We start from the raw sequence: 16,420 nt of genomic DNA, 5'->3' as shown, positions 1-16,420 counted from the left end.
CGAATGGGCAGCAAGCGGGACAGAGCCGGAGTTGCTGGCACAAGCGAGGAATGCGAGCGAGGCACTGGAATGTCGCTCGGATGGGAGGAATGGGCGGCTGGGCGAGTTAAAACGGACGGAAGCGACGGGAGACATATACAAGGATGGGTCGGTGAAATCAGGAAGTGCCTGAGGAGCGAATATAAGGTCAGTCAGCATGACAGTCTCTTCCTCCGTGATATCCGTGGTCGAGACCGGCGGGGGGGAAGGGCAGCATGCGCCATCGTGGAGTGGCGATCAAATCATCCGAGCAACGGAAGGGAAACCATGGAACGGGGAGGGAAAGCCCAGGCAGAAGAGTAAGACTCTATTAATACGTACGGACCTTGGAGCATCGGAATCGGGGAATGACCGGATGGGATCCGAGTTTGAGAGGAGGATGAGGGCGATATAGAATATATCTAGGGTAGTATAGGCGTCGTAAGGGCGCAGGGATTCAAGGGAGACGACGGGGTTGAACTATGAGGGATCACCAGCAACTAGAGCATTAGGGATTATAGTGAGATCGTAACAATCATAAGTGATACAGAACGGAGAAAGAATGAAGAAAGAGAGAGAGAGAGAAAGAGAGAAGAAACGATGAAGAAGAAATGACAGAGAGGAGCAGCCGGCCGAAGACGGCGCAATCGGAAGCATTCGGTCTTATACCACCGCATGTGGCTGAATGGGATTCTTCTGACTATTATATTATTATTCCTATATTGTTTTTTCTTCACTAAATAAATATATGTTTTATTTTTGTATTATTGTACTCCATACAGTATACTGTACTACCTGACTACGACTAGTACTAGTGGATTCGGCACTCATCGTGGAGTCCGCTCGATAACATCATAGCGTCAGATCGGCATCTCGTCGTCTCGTCATCGTCCGGATACTTACTCCGTACTAGTAGTACTCTGTATTATAGTAGATACACTCATCTCTCGGGCAACATTGCTTTGTACAGAGAACAATCCTGTAGTTGTATAAGTTGATGGTGTTCTTTCTTTCCGTCTTATAAATATTATTATTATTATTCAATAAGATAGATCTGCAGCCTCCACCTGTTATCAACCTGGAACATCCTTCATCATCCGAACCAGACAATCTCTGTCCAGAACCCCAACAACAACAATAATAACGACAATAACAATAACCGCCTACAAATACTGTACACAACTAAGCTCAAAAGAACCTCCGATGAATACCACACCCCCAGACCCATGCAGATCCTGCTCCCCTCTATCCCTACATTCATTCATGAGACCTGATTCAGATTCCCCTCGGCCGGTCGACGTATCAAGTCCGTCGCAGATGACAGCTCCAATCCAGCCACCTCGAGGATTGTTCACCTCCCACCAAGATGGAGAGCCCACCCAATCCCCCAGGCTCCATCCTTCACAGCCGAGCCCCTGCAATCAAATCAAATTAAACCAGGCCCGATCGTCCCCTTGGTTTCCATTTCCCCTTCTATGAGATGACATGTCCAAGGGTTTGGAAGGGATACATGAAGGCACAGTAGTTCATCGATAGTCCCGGAGCTTTTTCAGCCAGTCTGGTGCCCCCTTCGGATTTCAATCGTCATGATGAATTGTTGAGGAGTTGTCCTACCAGTTCGTCAAAGATCTAGTCTGTGAGAGTAGGCCCGGGTGACCGACTACACCATACGCTGTCGTGTCCTGTCCACATGAAGCGTATGGAACCGACGGATTAGAATTTGGAATCGTCCTGGACCGATCTCTGGGCTAGGTGGCCAGAGTGGACAGGAGATACTATGTACTGCACCACATGGAGGGATCTATGCAGACGATGACTCGGTGGTATCTCGATGTGATATGAGATTCGAGACACGAGAATCCAGTCATCCACGAGACGAGCCCCGTTGGACTGTCACGAAGACGTCTTAAAGACGACCGTCTCGATATCCGAATAAACTGCCCTTCGAGATAAATCTGTCGATATTGACATACAGACACCCCTGCAGAATCCTTCGCAGCGCCATGAACCAATGCCGTCTGTTCTCTATCTGACACGCGCATCGACAAATCAAAAAGGCATCCTTTCAGGCTGTGGTTGATCGTAATAACCTCCATCGTCGAGATCTAGATCCCATCGAAACCCAAATAAATTAATCCACCGCTATCTAGCCTCGTTCAGCGCCTCACCACCCCCAACGTCGAGTCATGTATGTACTCCGTACGCATCGTAGACGTCCCGGACAGGGTATAGACACTCACTTCCCCGTAGCCACTCGATCTCTCATATGTAACTAGTAGTCTCGTTCATACGCGTGTCGACTGGCTAAGGTCTCTCGTCAGGAGCACCGTTCCCACGAGACCGGCTAGCGGTGCCACCAGGCTAGGTTCGTGGCAAGATGTTACCTGTCGATTCCTATCCATCATCTATCCATTCGTCGAGACCGGTTCGCACTAGAATCATCTCGAAGGGGACTAACATACATTGATCTACGGGCGAAGTCCGAACCTACGATACTCTGTACACCGTACTCCGTAGATATACATTCCTCAGGGAGGACCCCGAGGGCCCGGGCAATGTAAAAACATCCATGATCACATATCTACCGACACGACAGCAGACTGGGTCTAATCGTAAACATACACAAGCAAATATTCACCAATGGCTCCCTCACAGGGCACCAAGCTCCTTCAGCTTGGAGATCAGGCCATCCACGTCCTCGACCTTGCCTCCGCCCTGTCGCGCCGGGGGTTCTACAACCGTCAGCACACACACTCTCCGATATAAGAATAAGCCCGCACTCACCAGTAACCTTCAGCGTCTTCAGACGTCTCTGATCCTCGACGCCAAAATCCGCCAGCGTCTTCTTCTCCAGCGGCTTCTTCTTCGCCTTCATGATGTTAGGCAGACTGGCGTACCGCGGCTCGTTCAGCCGCAGATCCGTCGTGATGACCATGGGCAGCTTCGCGCGGAGCGTCTCCACGCCGCCGTCGACCTCATGCGTGACCTCGACGGTGCCCTCGGCATCCTTGACGTCGACCTTGCTCGCCTGCGTGGCCTGCGGCCAGCCCAGCAAGCCCGCCAGCATCTGGCCCGTCTGGCCCTGGTCGCCGTCAATGGCCTGCTTCCCTAGCAGCACCAGGTTGATGTTCTCCTTCTCGACCACCGCCTTCAGCATCTTGGCCACCGTCAGCGGCTCCGGCCCGCCGCTGCCGGCGTCCTTCTCGCCCACGTCGACGTGGAACGCCCGGTCGGCCCCCATCGCCATCGCCGTGCGCAGCGTGTCCGCGCACTTGGTCCCGCCCGCCGACAGCGCCAGGATGTTCTCCACCTTGACGGGGCTGTCCTTGCGCTCGCGCAGCCGCACCGCCTCCTCGATCGAGAGCTCGTCGAACGGGTTCAGCGAGAACTTCATCCCGGTCGTTTCGACGCCCGTCTGCGCCTTGTTGATCCGCGGTTTCATCTGCGGTGCCGGGTGTTAGTCTCGTCGTGCCGGCTCCGAGGTGCTAGGGAGTCACAAGCTAAAACGCACCGCATAGTCAATCACCCGCTTGACGGGCACGAGAATTCGCAAGCCGCTGGCCATTGTGTGAGATTCAAATGTGGTCAATCAATGGGGTGAATAGAGGGACAGAACGAGACCGCGGGTAGAGCAGGGGAATGGTAAATAGGTCGAGAGCCGACTCCGTCTGTCGGAGCAGAAGAACGCCCGCGGGAGAGCGCCGCTTACCTAATAGCGATGCGGGCCGACGAGCACCCAAGGCCAACTGCTCCTCCGCTTCCAACCGAGGTTACCGCTTAGTAGGCTATGTGAGCACCACGTTGGCATCATACGAGAGAGCATAACAGTGAGTATTATGGCGCGGACTGGCGGAAGAGGTATAAGTCAAGTCATATATCGTCGCAGATCTACTCTATATCTCGTGCATCATGCGTGCCCAGAGCTAGTATTACGAAAGCTCCAAGCGAATTCATCACATGTGACAGCCTCACCACGTCTCCTGCTTGTATCGTCCGATCTTCTCCATACCCAATAAATACTCCTCCGCCTCGTCTCGCTCCGTCCGATCGGCGTCACTCGCTGCCCCGTTTTGGAACACATCGATGAGCGCCTCCCGAACCGCCTCCGGCATGCGCCCGGACGAACCGCAGACATACGCCGATCCCGACATCTCGTGCAGAACCTTGTTAAAGAGTTCCTGATTCTCCCGGATCACATTCTGCACGTAGACCTTGTGCTCCTGATCCCGCGAAAATGCCGTCAAGACCTGCAACTTTATCAGCCCGGCGAGCTCCTTCCACTCGTCCTCGAAGAAGAAATCCGCCGCCCGATTGCGGCCCCCGTAGACAAGAACCGCGGGCCCGATCGAGGGCTCGGCCCCGGCATGCTGCGCCTTATAGTTCTTGACAATCTCGGCCTTCTCCCAGAGCATCGACCGCAGCGGTGCCACGCCCGTCCCAGGCCCGATCAACACGGTGGGACCTGTGAGCTGACTGACGGAGGAATTGAGCCCGCCGCGCTGTAGCTGCACGCGCAGGGTGCTACCCGGCCGCAGTGCCGCAAGATACTTTGTGCAGACGCCCTCGCGGATGCGCCGAATGACGGTGCGGTACTTGACGATCGCGATGAGGAGCTCGAACCGCGCGCCCCCCTCGGCGGTCCGCTTCAGCTCGCCGCCGCTGGCGATGCTGAACTGTCGCCCGCGCATGACGGGGAACACCGTCGCGGCGTGCTGCCAGGGGATCTTGACCGAGTCGAACTCGTGCAGGACTTCCAGGATGCTCCGTCGCGGGCGGGTCGTGTAGTCCCAGAACTCGTCGACGAATTCCGGGTTGGTGAACTCTAGCAGCCGCTCCTTGTGCATTTCGTCGTTCGTGTAGTGGGCGATGGCGGAGAAGAAGGCCCGGCGCGGGATGGCTCGGATGTCCAGGTAGTCCATCAGCAGGGCACGTAGTGTTAGTCTGGGGTATGACTCCAGGCTGTGGATGGGAGGTGTATGAGCATCTTCCACAGTATAAACACTCTCATTAGGGACCAGCCTTAGGAGGCGGTCTGCCTGGTCCTCCCACCCCATCATCTGGATGAGGGCGTCGACGTCGTCCTGGAAGTTCTTCGGCGTGATCGAAATCATGTCACCCGGGACGTAGTCCACCGCATCGGGAACGGTCAGGGTGATATGGCGCACATCCTGCCAGTGCTTAGGTGGTGTCATGCGCTTGTTCTCTACCAGGGTCGCCGTCAAGGTATCTGGAATAGGACGATAGTCATGGTCCATTCGCGCTGGACGGACGTCCCCTGCATTTGTCTCCTCGTGCGTTCCGGGAACAGAGTGTTCCGTCTGAGCTGGCGAGTCTTCGTCTTGCAGCTTGAGAACCCATTTGGGTGGTAGTTGCACATCGTCCGGTATCGGATCTTGCCCTGGCGGCAGCGGGTATTGTTCCAGGAGGTGTTTGCGAAAGTCTGTCATCCACGGGATAAAAGTCCCTTCCAGTCTGCGTAATAGTCAGTAAACAGACGTAGTCTTCTCGCGCAGGGATCGGACGTACCCCTCTGCATGTTGCTGGTCGGCTTCCCCGCAGGGGTATATCTCTGTTGCGCCCAACTGCCGCAGGCGTTTATACAACTTCCGCGCCGCCCAATTGAACCTGTGCGTGTTAGATTATAGAATAACAATACCTCCATCTCATCTCGCTCCACTTACTTGGGATAAGAGCTATCACCCAACCCAAACGACGCAAACCGGACCCCACTTAGCAATGTCGGCGGGAGCTTTTTCAAAAGCATAGACCGCCAGAACGCCCGCGCGTTCGCAGGCAGATCGCCCTGGCCGGTGGTCGACAGCGCAAAGATCACGATCGTATACGATTGCAGCGACTCCTACCATGCAGTCAGCATCATACTCCAATCGCAGAGCGAACAAAGCAAACACACCAGCCGCGCGTGGTCCATCTCCGACACATGAGTCACGAATCGCAGGCGCTCGGCCAGCGCACCCAGCTCCTCGGCCACCTCCTGGGCATTGCCCGTCTCTGAGCCATAGAGCACCAGGGCAGACCGTTTCTGGAGTCCGGGGGCCTGAGAGTCAGCCATTCTGCCCATGCATTTGCAAGCTTCACAACGCTCCGCGGGGCTTTTGATGGGCCAGAAAGTTTGTGCTCCGGTTCGGGATGACGTCATCTTCGTGCCTGAGGCCGCATCCAGTATATCAATCTAGACGTCGCACAGGTACAAGCATACGATCGATGTCCATTCCATACGCCATTCAGTAAACAGATCTCATTCCGCTCAGATGCAACCGCTCAGAAAGTCAGATCAAACAACACAAGGGTATCTCAAACATAGAACTCCTCCGTAGAGCAAGCCTAGTACGTATCTTCGTCACCGCCGCCGCCGCCATCCCCAAACCCATCGTCCCCAAAGTCATCCTCGCCGCCATCAAAGTACTGCTCCGCATTGTAGTCCCCGCCCATCTCATCGTCATCTTCCTCAAAGTCATCGTCCACAATCTCCTCCTCCTGGTCCTCGTCTCCATCCAGCGCATCGTCCGCGGCGCCCTCCGCATCATCCTCATCCCCATCGCCCCGCGCCCGCTTCGCATCCTCCTCCTCGTCCTCGTCATCGTCCAGCTCGAACCCACGCTTGACCCCCGTCCGCGGGCCCTGCGCCACAAACCCATCCAACGTCGAACCGGGCTTATAGCTTGGCTGGATCGTCCGCCACAAGTCGTCGCGCGGGAAGAACTTCATCACTGCAGGACGGCACGCCAATTAGCACAATCTATCCCCGCCCGACCTGCAACAACGCAGAACGTAGACGTACCGTACGGCCGGCCTTTCAGGTTCGGCGCCGCCCGCCGCTTCTTCTGATACCTGCCCGAGTACGAGGGCATGCCGTGGAAGGGATCGAACTCGGCGCGCGCAGAGCTGTCCTTCTTGGCGCTGGACGAGTCGCTCTTGAGCACGGAGTAGTACGGGCCATCGTGGAAGCGTTCGCGCAGCTGGCGGTACAGGTCGACTTGTATTTGTTCGCGGGCGGTTAACGGTCTGGCGCGGGGGACGGTGTATTTCTGCGGGTAGAGGTGAGCCATGATGTTGTTGTGAGGAGTGGATCGAAGGGAGGAATGTCACGAGGGCAATAAAGCCTCGTCTAGGGGACATACAGGGAAGAGAGGTGTAGGCGCGGTGTCGGGCTCCCCGTCGGGGTCGGCGTCCCAAGTGAATTCTGCACCAGGCAGCTTACGGCCTTTCTTTGCGGCGAATCGGGACATGGGTGGATTTAGGATGGGGGTATGGATTTGTAAGACGGTTCTGTATGTACCCTATTCACTCAAGAAGCTCCCTCCGGCGCGTAAAAAGACGAATAATGGGTATTGTTGACTCTGATGCGTGAATCACGATGGGAGGTGGAGTTGGACGAGAAAAAAATTTCCGCCGCAATGGCGGCTCACCGCCTTCACAGGGCAAATTATTAGGGCTTCCAAGCCGCATTATTTACTCCGGACTCCTGCTACAGAGCAAATGCATAGACTGAATATTAATCAAATGGTATTCGTCTAAAGATTTGTGCAATTACTGAACCTATAATCCGATCGCCTCCACCCGACTGCCTGTTTGTGAGACATTTCCCAACGGTCCTTCATTCACCCGCTGCGCGAGTGTCCGAACTATATCTTCGAAGCCTTCCATTTCACCGCCCACTCTCTGTAGATGCTCGTATAGAGATACCAACACTTCGTACTTCGCGGTGGCGATCTTCCAGGCTGTGTTCTGCACATCACCCGCTCCACCGCCCGCAAACTCGGCCGATGAACGTGGCGCCTTGAACAAGTAGGGCAACAACACGGTCAACGCTGGAGGAGTGAGCACGGCCCACACCCCCGTGGAGGGAAGTACTCCTTGCGCAGATGGCGACAGCCTTCCCAGACTTTCTTCTGTGGGGAGCTGGTATCGGGATGTCCCTGGGACCGACGAGGTCACGTCTCCAGACAGCGTCTGCCAATTAGCTGTAACGACAGCTTTTGTAAACGAGATGGCCGCGAGAGATATGTCCTTCATCGCCAGTATATCAGCCGTCGCAACGACATCCGTCCAGAGGGTGGGGTGGTGATTCAGATACAGAAAGTACATGACTCGCGCGGCCGCAGCTTCTTTATGCCAGTCCGTGGGCGCCTGGCCAGAAGTGTTTAGCCCCATCGCATTGCCATCTTCCGGTTTTGGCGGGCCATGGAGGATCTTCCCGAGCGCGTCAAAAGCCTCCTTGCTGGGAGGGGAAGTAGGAATGGCAAGCACGGGGTTCAGACCGTGTTTCGTAGCTTCAACTAGCAAGACTCGGGGAAGACAGGAGAGCACATTCAGCTGCCCGGTGGGAACAGGTCCATGTGCCCATTGAGCGGACGAGATGGCCAGGGACGAAGCAATCCGGGAGAGGATCCGCTCGAGCAGATTCTGCGCATTTTGCAGGAAATGGTTGGGATACAACTCCGCGTACTGAGCGACATAAGCCATTATCGGGCCAGATAGGTAGCTTAAATCCACCGGATCTAGCCGAGAATCATCTAGATATGACTCCAGAAGGGACGAGTGCACGTTATGCGAGATAAGGAAGTCCAGAGCGGGCGACGAAAAGGTGGATGCTGACTGGACACAACTGCGCGAAGTCAAGCCTGGAGCGTCAATCTCCAAAAGGTCGTGGAAGAAGTTCAACAGCGTCATGTGCATAAGCACATCGGCTTTATCAACCATCTCACGCGCCGCGAACTGTAGCAAACTGCTACACTTGTATCTCGCCTCCACCTCAGGAACCTGAGAGCGAGATATCAAATCCCAGCGTAGACGGCCTGCCTTCACCAGAAATCCCATCAGTCGGCCTTGCGCCACCGTCTTTTCACGCTTTGGAAGACTTCCCGGCGAGTCGTCGTTCAAACAGCAGAGAGCGAATAGTCTGCCATAGACATCCTTGTCGGAGAAGAACCTCCTCCACATCAGCCCCTGACCTCCAGATGCCTCCTCGTCTTCCTGGCTAGAACCCCCATTCTCCAGAGGACTGGCCAAGTCGATTTCCAGAAGCGCCCAGATAGCGTCCAGAGCAGCCTGTGCGACAGCCGTAGAGGACGTTGACAGCCAGAGTTCCACGAGCGAGACAACCAGATCTGAGTCCCCCGCGACTATGGCGGCGTCGCTAGGCGCGTAGCCTGCTTTTCGCAGGAGGGATAAAGCGAGCAGATTGATGGGTGGCGAGGGCGCCTTGAAACCGGCGATGAAGTCGATAGGAGGGTCGATGGAGCGAAGTTCGGAGAAGGTGAAGTATGTGGTCGCTTTAGTGCCGAGCGTCGTGACGGGCGTGGGGTCCTCCTGGAGCACCGGAAGAAGCTGGGAGATCAGCGTCAAGAGCGTTGCGGGGACTTTGCGATCGGTAGTTTCGGTGAGCTCTAGTTTGAGCTTGTCGAGAAGGGTGAGATCCAAGCGGATCGAGGGGTCGCAGTAAACCTGCTGCAGATGACGAGCGACCTCGTCGTACGTGGATGGAACCGTCATGTTGGCGTACACAGCGATCTGACGGGAGTGAAGCTGAGAGATTGGGGCGATCGCGATGTTGTTCTGGAAGGCCGCGGGGAAAGCTTACCGCTCGGCAATGCAAACCCAACAAACACCCCGTCATCCTTCGACACGATCATCACCTCCAAGAAGCCCTCCATCCTCTATCCTTTCCCAATCTCTCTTGACACATACAACATACCCCCGAAAATGGCAGAACCAAGGTCTCTCCTGTCCCAGAAAACGTCAGACTCTGGACTCCACATCCAGCTGCACCCCCTCGTCCTCCTCACCATCTCCGACCACATCACCCGCCATGCGGCACGATCACAACGAGGCCCAATAGCCGGCGCCCTGCTCGGCCAACAAGACGGCCGGACAATCACCCTTGAACACGCCTTCGAGTGCGTCCTCACGGAAGGCCCAAACGGCGAGGTCCAGATCCTCCACGAATGGTTCACCGAGCGAGTCAAGCAGCGTACGTGTAGCTCCAATCACCCTCTTGATACCTTCACCACTAACGACAGAGAACCGCAGTCAAGGACGTCCACAAGGCCCCAGCGCTCGACCTGGTCGGCTGGTGGACGACTGCGCCGCCGTCCGGCCCGAACACCGACCACCTCCCCATCCACCGCCAGATCCTGCAAGACTACAACGAGTCCGCCGTGTTTCTCGCATTCCACCCATCGCAGGTGCACGGGGCATCGACGAACGGCGCCAAGCTCCCATTGACCGTGTACGAGAGTGTGTACGAAGGCGAACATGCGTCTGAGAACGGCAAGGCGATGCAGGTTGACGGTGAGGAGCAGTCGCTCAACATTCGCTTCCGCGAGATCCCGTATTTTGTCGAGACCGGGGAGGCTGAGATGATCGGCATGGATACGGTGGCGCGGACCGCCCGAACAGGAGGCGCGCTGTCCCAGGTCGAGAAGAAAGACGCCAAGGAGCCGTCGGCTGAGACTGTTGTTTATTCGCCCGAGGAAGAAGAACGTACGCTGCCGAGTCCCTCCCCACGTCGCATTATTGTTAACATGTGTTGCAGTGATGGCCAGCCTCAACACCCGCTTAAACGCTATTCGCACGCTGGAGTCCCGCATCTCATTGATCAAATCGTATCTGTCGAGTATAGCTTCCGAGGCAAACAGAGGAGCCGCAAAGGCGACGCTCTCGCACCCTATCCTGCGGAACATCAACGCGCTGCTGTCTCATCTGTCCCTGCTCACGCCGCCTGAACAGAGCGCCTTCTCAGCGGAGGTCCTGGCGCAGAGCAATGACGTGCATCTCGTTGCTCTTCTGGGCCAGCTGAGCCAGAGCGTCAACGACATGCGAGAACTCGGGAAGCGAACCGCCATCTTGGTGGCTGGGAAGAGGTCGGCCCCGCAGAGCTCCTCGCGGAAGCTCAAAATGCCCGAACTCGGCGACGACTTCTTCTCCCGTGAGGGTGTAGCGCACGGGTAGGGAGGGGGCGGAGGGTTTGAACGCCGACGGCGCTTCAATTGGTGACCTAGTCTGGGTAATCATTATGTCCTACTTAGATGGTGCATGGCGTCTGGAGCCCTTATTGACGATTAATGATACATCCGTACGATTCTTCGCACGCAAATCCACAATGACCGTGTCTGGCATACCAAATTGTCACATTTATATACCCCGCGTAATTCAATGAGATAACCCGAGTAACCAAACCCATAGCAAAGCTCCCGCTATGCGCGTATGTACAGTAAGAGGAAACATCAAGGGTATAAAACAATCAACACAAGCAGTAAAACAGCATCAAGAACAGCAATCATTGCTCTATGACACAGACGCCCCGGAGCCGCATTCCAATCATACATCACTCTTCACTTTCGTTAGCCACGCATTCAACCACCTTATCTCCGGGCGTGGTCCGCAGGCGGGGGCTGATAGGCCTCGGGCAGTGGGATGGGCGGCTGTTCGTGCAGCGTGTCCGCAGGGTACGGGAGGGGCGAGGCGTTCTGTTGGTGCGCATCGGGCGCGGGCGAGGGAACAAGGTAGGGGTTGTTATGCGAATCGTAGGGCGAATACGGCCGGTGATCGGCGGGGTGGACCTCCGGCTCGAGCAGCGACGACGTGCTCAGCCGATGGTCCCAGGCGTAGTAGCGGTCGTGGGCGTCGTCGTATGCGGGCGGAGCCCCCATCGCGGTGGGCTCGGGCTGCGCATGCGACAACAACACATGGCCTTCTTCCTGGTCGCCGGCGGCGGTGGCGTAGCGGGTGGTGCGGCCGCCGGTCATGGCGACGCCGGCGCCGGCGCCGGCGCCTTCGTATGCGGTACTGGTAGGGTCGGTGGGGTTGAGGCCGATGGCTTCGGAGGGGGTCTGGTAGCTGGGATCGAGCGTGCGCTTTTTGCGGCCGACGAAGAGCCAGCGGATGCTGCGGCCGACGGCTTTGAAGAGGTCGATGGGGTTGAGGGCGTCGATGAGGCCCTTGAAGCCCCAGCGGCCGCCTTGGTAGGTTACTTTGCCGGACTCCAGGAAGCCACCTTTCTCGAGGGCGTAGGGTTTCCATGAAAACGCCCAGAGGTGGAGGACTGCGAATATGGCCATTTCGATGCTGATGAGAAGGTTGGGGAGGCCGACTCGGAGGTCAGGTGCGCCGAGCTTCTTGGTGGCCTTGATGGCGCCGGACGAGTGCAGAAAGGAGATTAAGCTCTGGGAGACCGTTAGTGATGGCGATCGTATGCTTGGGGGAGGGCCAACGTACAGACTGCCAGAAGGACAGGAAGATGACCAGCTTGATGGAGAGGATCTTCAGGAAGGGCTGATATTGGCTAATGTCGTCTTTAATCTGGATGTAGAATTGGATCAGGCAGTACATGGCGATTGAGACGGCGATACACTCGACGATGAGGACCTGCGCTCCTAATCAGAATGAGTTGAGATAGCGTGTTGTGCTATACGTACCCAAATGTGTGAAAATGCCGGGTTGAGCGATGCCTCGCAATACAGATCGAAGTACTGGGTGACCACGGCGACAATGGTCATGAGCACACGCAGGAGACAGTATTGGAAGACGGCGACCCAGATGATCTAAGAGAGATCAGCATTCAGTTGTCCTGCGCAACTTCTCCAGACTCACATTGAACCATGTCAAGCCACTCCGCGGGGTCCTCCAGATCCCCCGATCACCACCACAGCACTTTTTCATCCAATTGATCGGCCAGACCCAATCTTTCGGCTCGATTCCTCGGAAGTATTCTTTCTGACTATGGAGATCGGGCGCGATATAATGGCACAGTAAGGAGAAGAAGGCGGAAATGGCGAAGGCTTCGTAACAATCGCCCAAAACATCGTAGTAGACGGCCTTTTTGTAAAAGAACGTGGCCAACCAGGAGACGAGAGAGTATATTGGGACCATTAACAGGATTCGGATGATACTAGGGGAGAAGACAGGTCAGTTTGAATGTGGCGTCCAAGACGAAAAGCAAAGGGAGATGTCGTACTGGCGCTGTTCTATCGGTTTGCTGTAGTGCGTCGCATGGCACATAATCAGGTAGAAGGAGACTCCGGCCGCAATGACGGCGAAGAAGCCACCCACAATCAGGCACAGTTCATGAAATGTGATTCCGTCGTCCCATAAACCAATCTCATTGACTGTAGTGGCGTGACTTGAGTCAGTTATTCAATCTTGAAGACAACAGACAGACACCAACGGTCCCACGTACTGGTCGCATCTTCTTCGGTCGTGTTACAAACCGGCCAACCCATTCTCGCGCCGATGATGAAGCCACCAGAAAATTGCGAGGAGGGTAGGTGATGTTGGGCGCGAAGTTGATCCAAACGGAGAATAAATGAGAGTGAAAGAGAGAACAGAACGAAGAGAAAGATCCACTATCTTATCCGCTTACTTGGTGTTGGCCCGAGCGGGCGATCAACAGCCACAGCCCCTGGAACGCCGCGATGAAACGAAGAAAGAACAAACCTGGCCTGTTTGGTGAAAATCAGGGGGCGGAGTGGATTCGGACACGCGCTGCCAAGGACTTGCGAAGAATCAGGAGAGAAATATATGCAGAAAGAAAAGAGAAAGAAGGTAGAATGACTGGATTAGGCAGAAGGATATGAAAAGAAACGGTCAAAGAATACTGTGACTAAACAGAACCGCGGATTGTCTGCTGCGCCTCCAGGTACCGCGATAAAAAAAGAAATGCGCCAAGCGCGACAAGCTCAGCGAAGCTCCGTTGATCGATAGTCAACACAATAATAGTTAATAGTAAACATAGACAGGCATGCTTTTGCGATCGTCCCAGTTCTAATATACAGCGTGATAATCCCAAAGAGAAATATCTCATCGTACAGTACACATACATCAATGTCGCCCACTGCGATCGTCCCGCCACGAATCTCCGAAGCCTCCGCGGCCACGGCCTCGTCCTCCTCCCCCTCCTCCACCTCGTCGACGACCACCAAAATCTGGCCCGTTGTCGATGAACAGATCGTCATCTTCAAAGGTGATGCGTCGCAGTTCGTCCCCTCCCCGGCGGGGAAACGATCCTTTGCTGAGTAGATCATCAAATCGATCGAGTCGACGATCCGCCACGTTCCGAGGGACAGGAAGATAGTACAGTTTCGGCTTGGTAGTGGTCGACATGAACAGTTCATCGAGGGGCTTGAAACCCTGGCCAGATTGCGGTGGTCTCTCCGAAGTAGGTGCCGGTTGGTGACTGGGACGTCGATCTTTCGCGGCGATATCTGCCCTGGGTCCAACCGGTGGAGGGCGAGAGAAGTCACTAGGATCCGGAGCACGGCCAGAGGCACTTCGAGCTCCAACCTCCTGGAGAATCGCCTCTACCCCATCATCGCTGTGGTCATACTTCACTTCGAAACGGGGTGGGGGTCCGCTGCGTTTGCGGGCAGTCTCCTCTTTGTCAATCCACTCTGGAAGCTTCCCTTCGGGAATAAAGTCCACAAAGAGGCTTTTGCGATTGCGTTCATTGGGCCAAACGGTGTTATGAAGAGCAGCGCGGACGCGCGATGCTGCCGACACATTGGTGAAACTGACAAAGCAGTGTGTTTTGATCGGGTCCAGGTAGAAATCTAGAATCACCTCTGGGTTCGGCGAATCCCCGGGAGGGCATGCGAGACTAACCAGATGGTTCCGGAGGGCTGTTGGTTGCAGCGGGCGCATCAGTCCGTCCACGTAGAGGGCAGGGGTAGCCACATGCTGCGCAGGTTCCACTTCTGCTTCCATGTCAACGTCCGGGGGAGGGGATACAGGGCGGGGTTGACCGGGCTCGTTAGTGGCGAAGAGTTCCTTGAAGCGAACGTCCTGCTTCGACGGTTGTTCCTTCCTCGCTTTGGACTCGTCAGGTGTACCTGGTTCCTGAGGTTCCTGCGCAGACTGCTCCTCGGATGGTTCCTGAACAGACGCCTCTTGCTGTGCGTTGCCATCAACCTCCATCTCACCTTTATCTTCGGGTAAGACTACCTTGGGAGCTTCATCCTGGGCTTTGATCTTCTTATTGGCTATGGCCTCGACTGTCGGAACAGGACTCTGACTGCGACGTTTCCGTTTCCTCTGGTCCTCGAGCACCTCCTCCGGCGGGAGCGGTGTGGATAAGGCGGTGTTCACATCTGATATCGGAGCGGGCACGACATTCTTGTTTGTCGGTTCGGTTTCCACGGGTTTAGTGCTCTCCGTATCGACAGGGCTGGCCTCTTGCGCTGCTGCGTCGGGAGCCTGCTCATCCGGTTGTATAGTGGCGTCGGTCTGGGGCTTGGTCGCTGGAGGTACCTGGTTGTCGCTAGACTCAATGGGCTGTGCATTGTCCGCTTCTCCCTTGGCTCCTTCAGTGGGCGGTTCAGGTTCCGCAGGCTGGGCGGGCTCCGCGGGTTGGTCCTCGACCGGGGGCTGCGCTGGACGCTCCTGTTCTGACGCAACGCTAGTACCATTTTGTACCTGTTTTTCGGGTTGTTCCTGTGTCTGGGCTGGCTCCGTGGGCTTCTGCTCTTGAATCTGGGGTGCGGCGACTGGGGCCGTTCCTTCGGCAAGTGGTTCACTTTCGGCGGGGTGCGAGGTGTCCTGCACCGGCTCTTGCACAGGCGCAGGCTCTACCTTGGTCGCTTCAGGTTCGCCTTTCGAATCATCCTCCACGAGTCGGTCAATGAACTGTTGTTTGACTCTGAGGCCAGTTTGCGCGATGCCACGGCGTTTGAGCTCGGCTTTGAGGTCGGTGACCTTCCATTTCGAATAATCGGTCATGGTGAGGGGGATCGCGCAGATAAGGCAGAGTCAATCATAGGAAATAGGGGTCTCTGGTGGGGACTTCAGATAGAAGTGGGCATATCGATCTGTTGGGCCAAGTTCCCCCTGCGCTGTCGGGGATGAAAGAAGCTGTTGTTGCGAGCCTCGCGCGCCTGGAATGATGTAGTGCGCTAGCTTGTTTGGACTAGTCTGCACCAGCGACTGTTCTGTCTTGGGCCTAGCGTGTTTCCGTATCGGAAGGCGATAGCGCTTAGTCAGAGGTTCTCTTACCAGAACGTAACTACGTAGTAGCTACCATTTGGCATCTTCAAGTGATTAATATTAGGTACTACTAGGGTAGTTGAGAGCACTGGATATTGGAGGATTCACCTGTCTAGTTGGTTCGGATCATATACGTTTTCTATCATCCGTCCATCATCCCAATGCTAGACGCGTTCCTACATATCGGGATCACTACCTAGGTAAGGTATCAGGGTAGTCTGCGCAAATCGCAGCATTCGTAATTGGATACATAATTTATCTAGTTTATCTAGGATCATATCAAGCAATTCCTTCTAGCGTCTACTAGAGAGATAGGACGTAGACCGAGGATCATAGTGCATCGAATAGCGCGGCTGACAAGCTTATCACAACAACAAGCCGCTTGCGCACCAATAAACCACGCAGA

The 16,420-nt window shown here is 55.6% G+C and overlaps 6 protein-coding genes across 6 annotated transcripts; 1 reads left to right on the top strand and 5 right to left on the bottom strand.

Annotated features, from left to right (window-relative positions):
- Positions 1-2,667: 2,667 nt before the first annotated feature.
- tah18 (NAPDH-dependent diflavin reductase) lies at positions 2,668-5,782 on the bottom strand (the record flags this gene model as incomplete). The annotated part of the gene is made up of 7 exons (XM_001217962.1): positions 2,668-2,750; positions 2,803-3,460; positions 3,530-3,575; positions 3,728-3,794; positions 4,028-5,490; positions 5,545-5,643; positions 5,700-5,782. 7 exons carry the CDS (start codon positions 5,780-5,782, stop codon positions 2,668-2,670), a joined length of 2,499 nt encoding a protein of 832 aa, XP_001217963.1.
- A 578-nt stretch (positions 5,783-6,360) lies between these two features.
- Positions 6,361-7,085, bottom strand: ATEG_09340 (DNA-directed RNA polymerase III subunit C31; the record flags this gene model as incomplete). The annotated part of the gene is made up of 2 exons (XM_001217961.1): positions 6,361-6,746; positions 6,818-7,085. 2 exons carry the CDS (start codon positions 7,083-7,085, stop codon positions 6,361-6,363), a joined length of 654 nt encoding a protein of 217 aa, XP_001217962.1.
- A 686-nt stretch (positions 7,086-7,771) lies between these two features.
- ATEG_09339 (uncharacterized protein) lies at positions 7,772-8,979 on the bottom strand (the record flags this gene model as incomplete). Its single annotated transcript, XM_001217960.1, has 2 exons — positions 7,772-7,976; positions 8,123-8,979. 2 exons carry the CDS (start codon positions 8,977-8,979, stop codon positions 7,772-7,774), a joined length of 1,062 nt encoding a protein of 353 aa, XP_001217961.1.
- Positions 8,980-9,492: 513 nt separating this feature from the next.
- On the top strand, positions 9,493-10,763 carry ATEG_09338 (COP9 signalosome complex subunit 6; the record flags this gene model as incomplete). The annotated part of the gene is made up of 2 exons (XM_001217959.1): positions 9,493-10,009; positions 10,069-10,763. 2 exons carry the CDS (start codon positions 9,493-9,495, stop codon positions 10,761-10,763), a joined length of 1,212 nt encoding a protein of 403 aa, XP_001217960.1.
- Positions 10,764-11,402: 639 nt separating this feature from the next.
- ATEG_09337 (uncharacterized protein) lies at positions 11,403-13,259 on the bottom strand (the record flags this gene model as incomplete). The annotated part of the gene is made up of 6 exons (XM_001217958.1): positions 11,403-12,203; positions 12,256-12,405; positions 12,456-12,581; positions 12,631-12,928; positions 12,995-13,145; positions 13,217-13,259. The coding sequence occupies 6 exons, from the start codon at positions 13,257-13,259 to the stop codon at positions 11,403-11,405; spliced, it is 1,569 nt and encodes a 522-aa protein (XP_001217959.1).
- A 598-nt stretch (positions 13,260-13,857) lies between these two features.
- On the bottom strand, positions 13,858-15,750 carry ATEG_09336 (SAP domain protein; the record flags this gene model as incomplete). Its single annotated transcript, XM_001217957.1, has 1 exon — positions 13,858-15,750. One exon carries the CDS (start codon positions 15,748-15,750, stop codon positions 13,858-13,860), a length of 1,893 nt encoding a protein of 630 aa, XP_001217958.1.
- Positions 15,751-16,420: the final 670 nt, after the last annotated feature.

Source organism: Aspergillus terreus, genomic scaffold (assembly GCF_000149615.1).
Source record: "Aspergillus terreus NIH2624 scaffold_14 genomic scaffold, whole genome shotgun sequence".
Lineage (NCBI taxonomy): Eukaryota > Fungi > Ascomycota > Eurotiomycetes > Eurotiales > Aspergillaceae > Aspergillus > Aspergillus terreus.
Note: the sequence above shows the minus strand (reverse complement) of the source record. Positions and strands in the feature narration are given on the sequence as shown.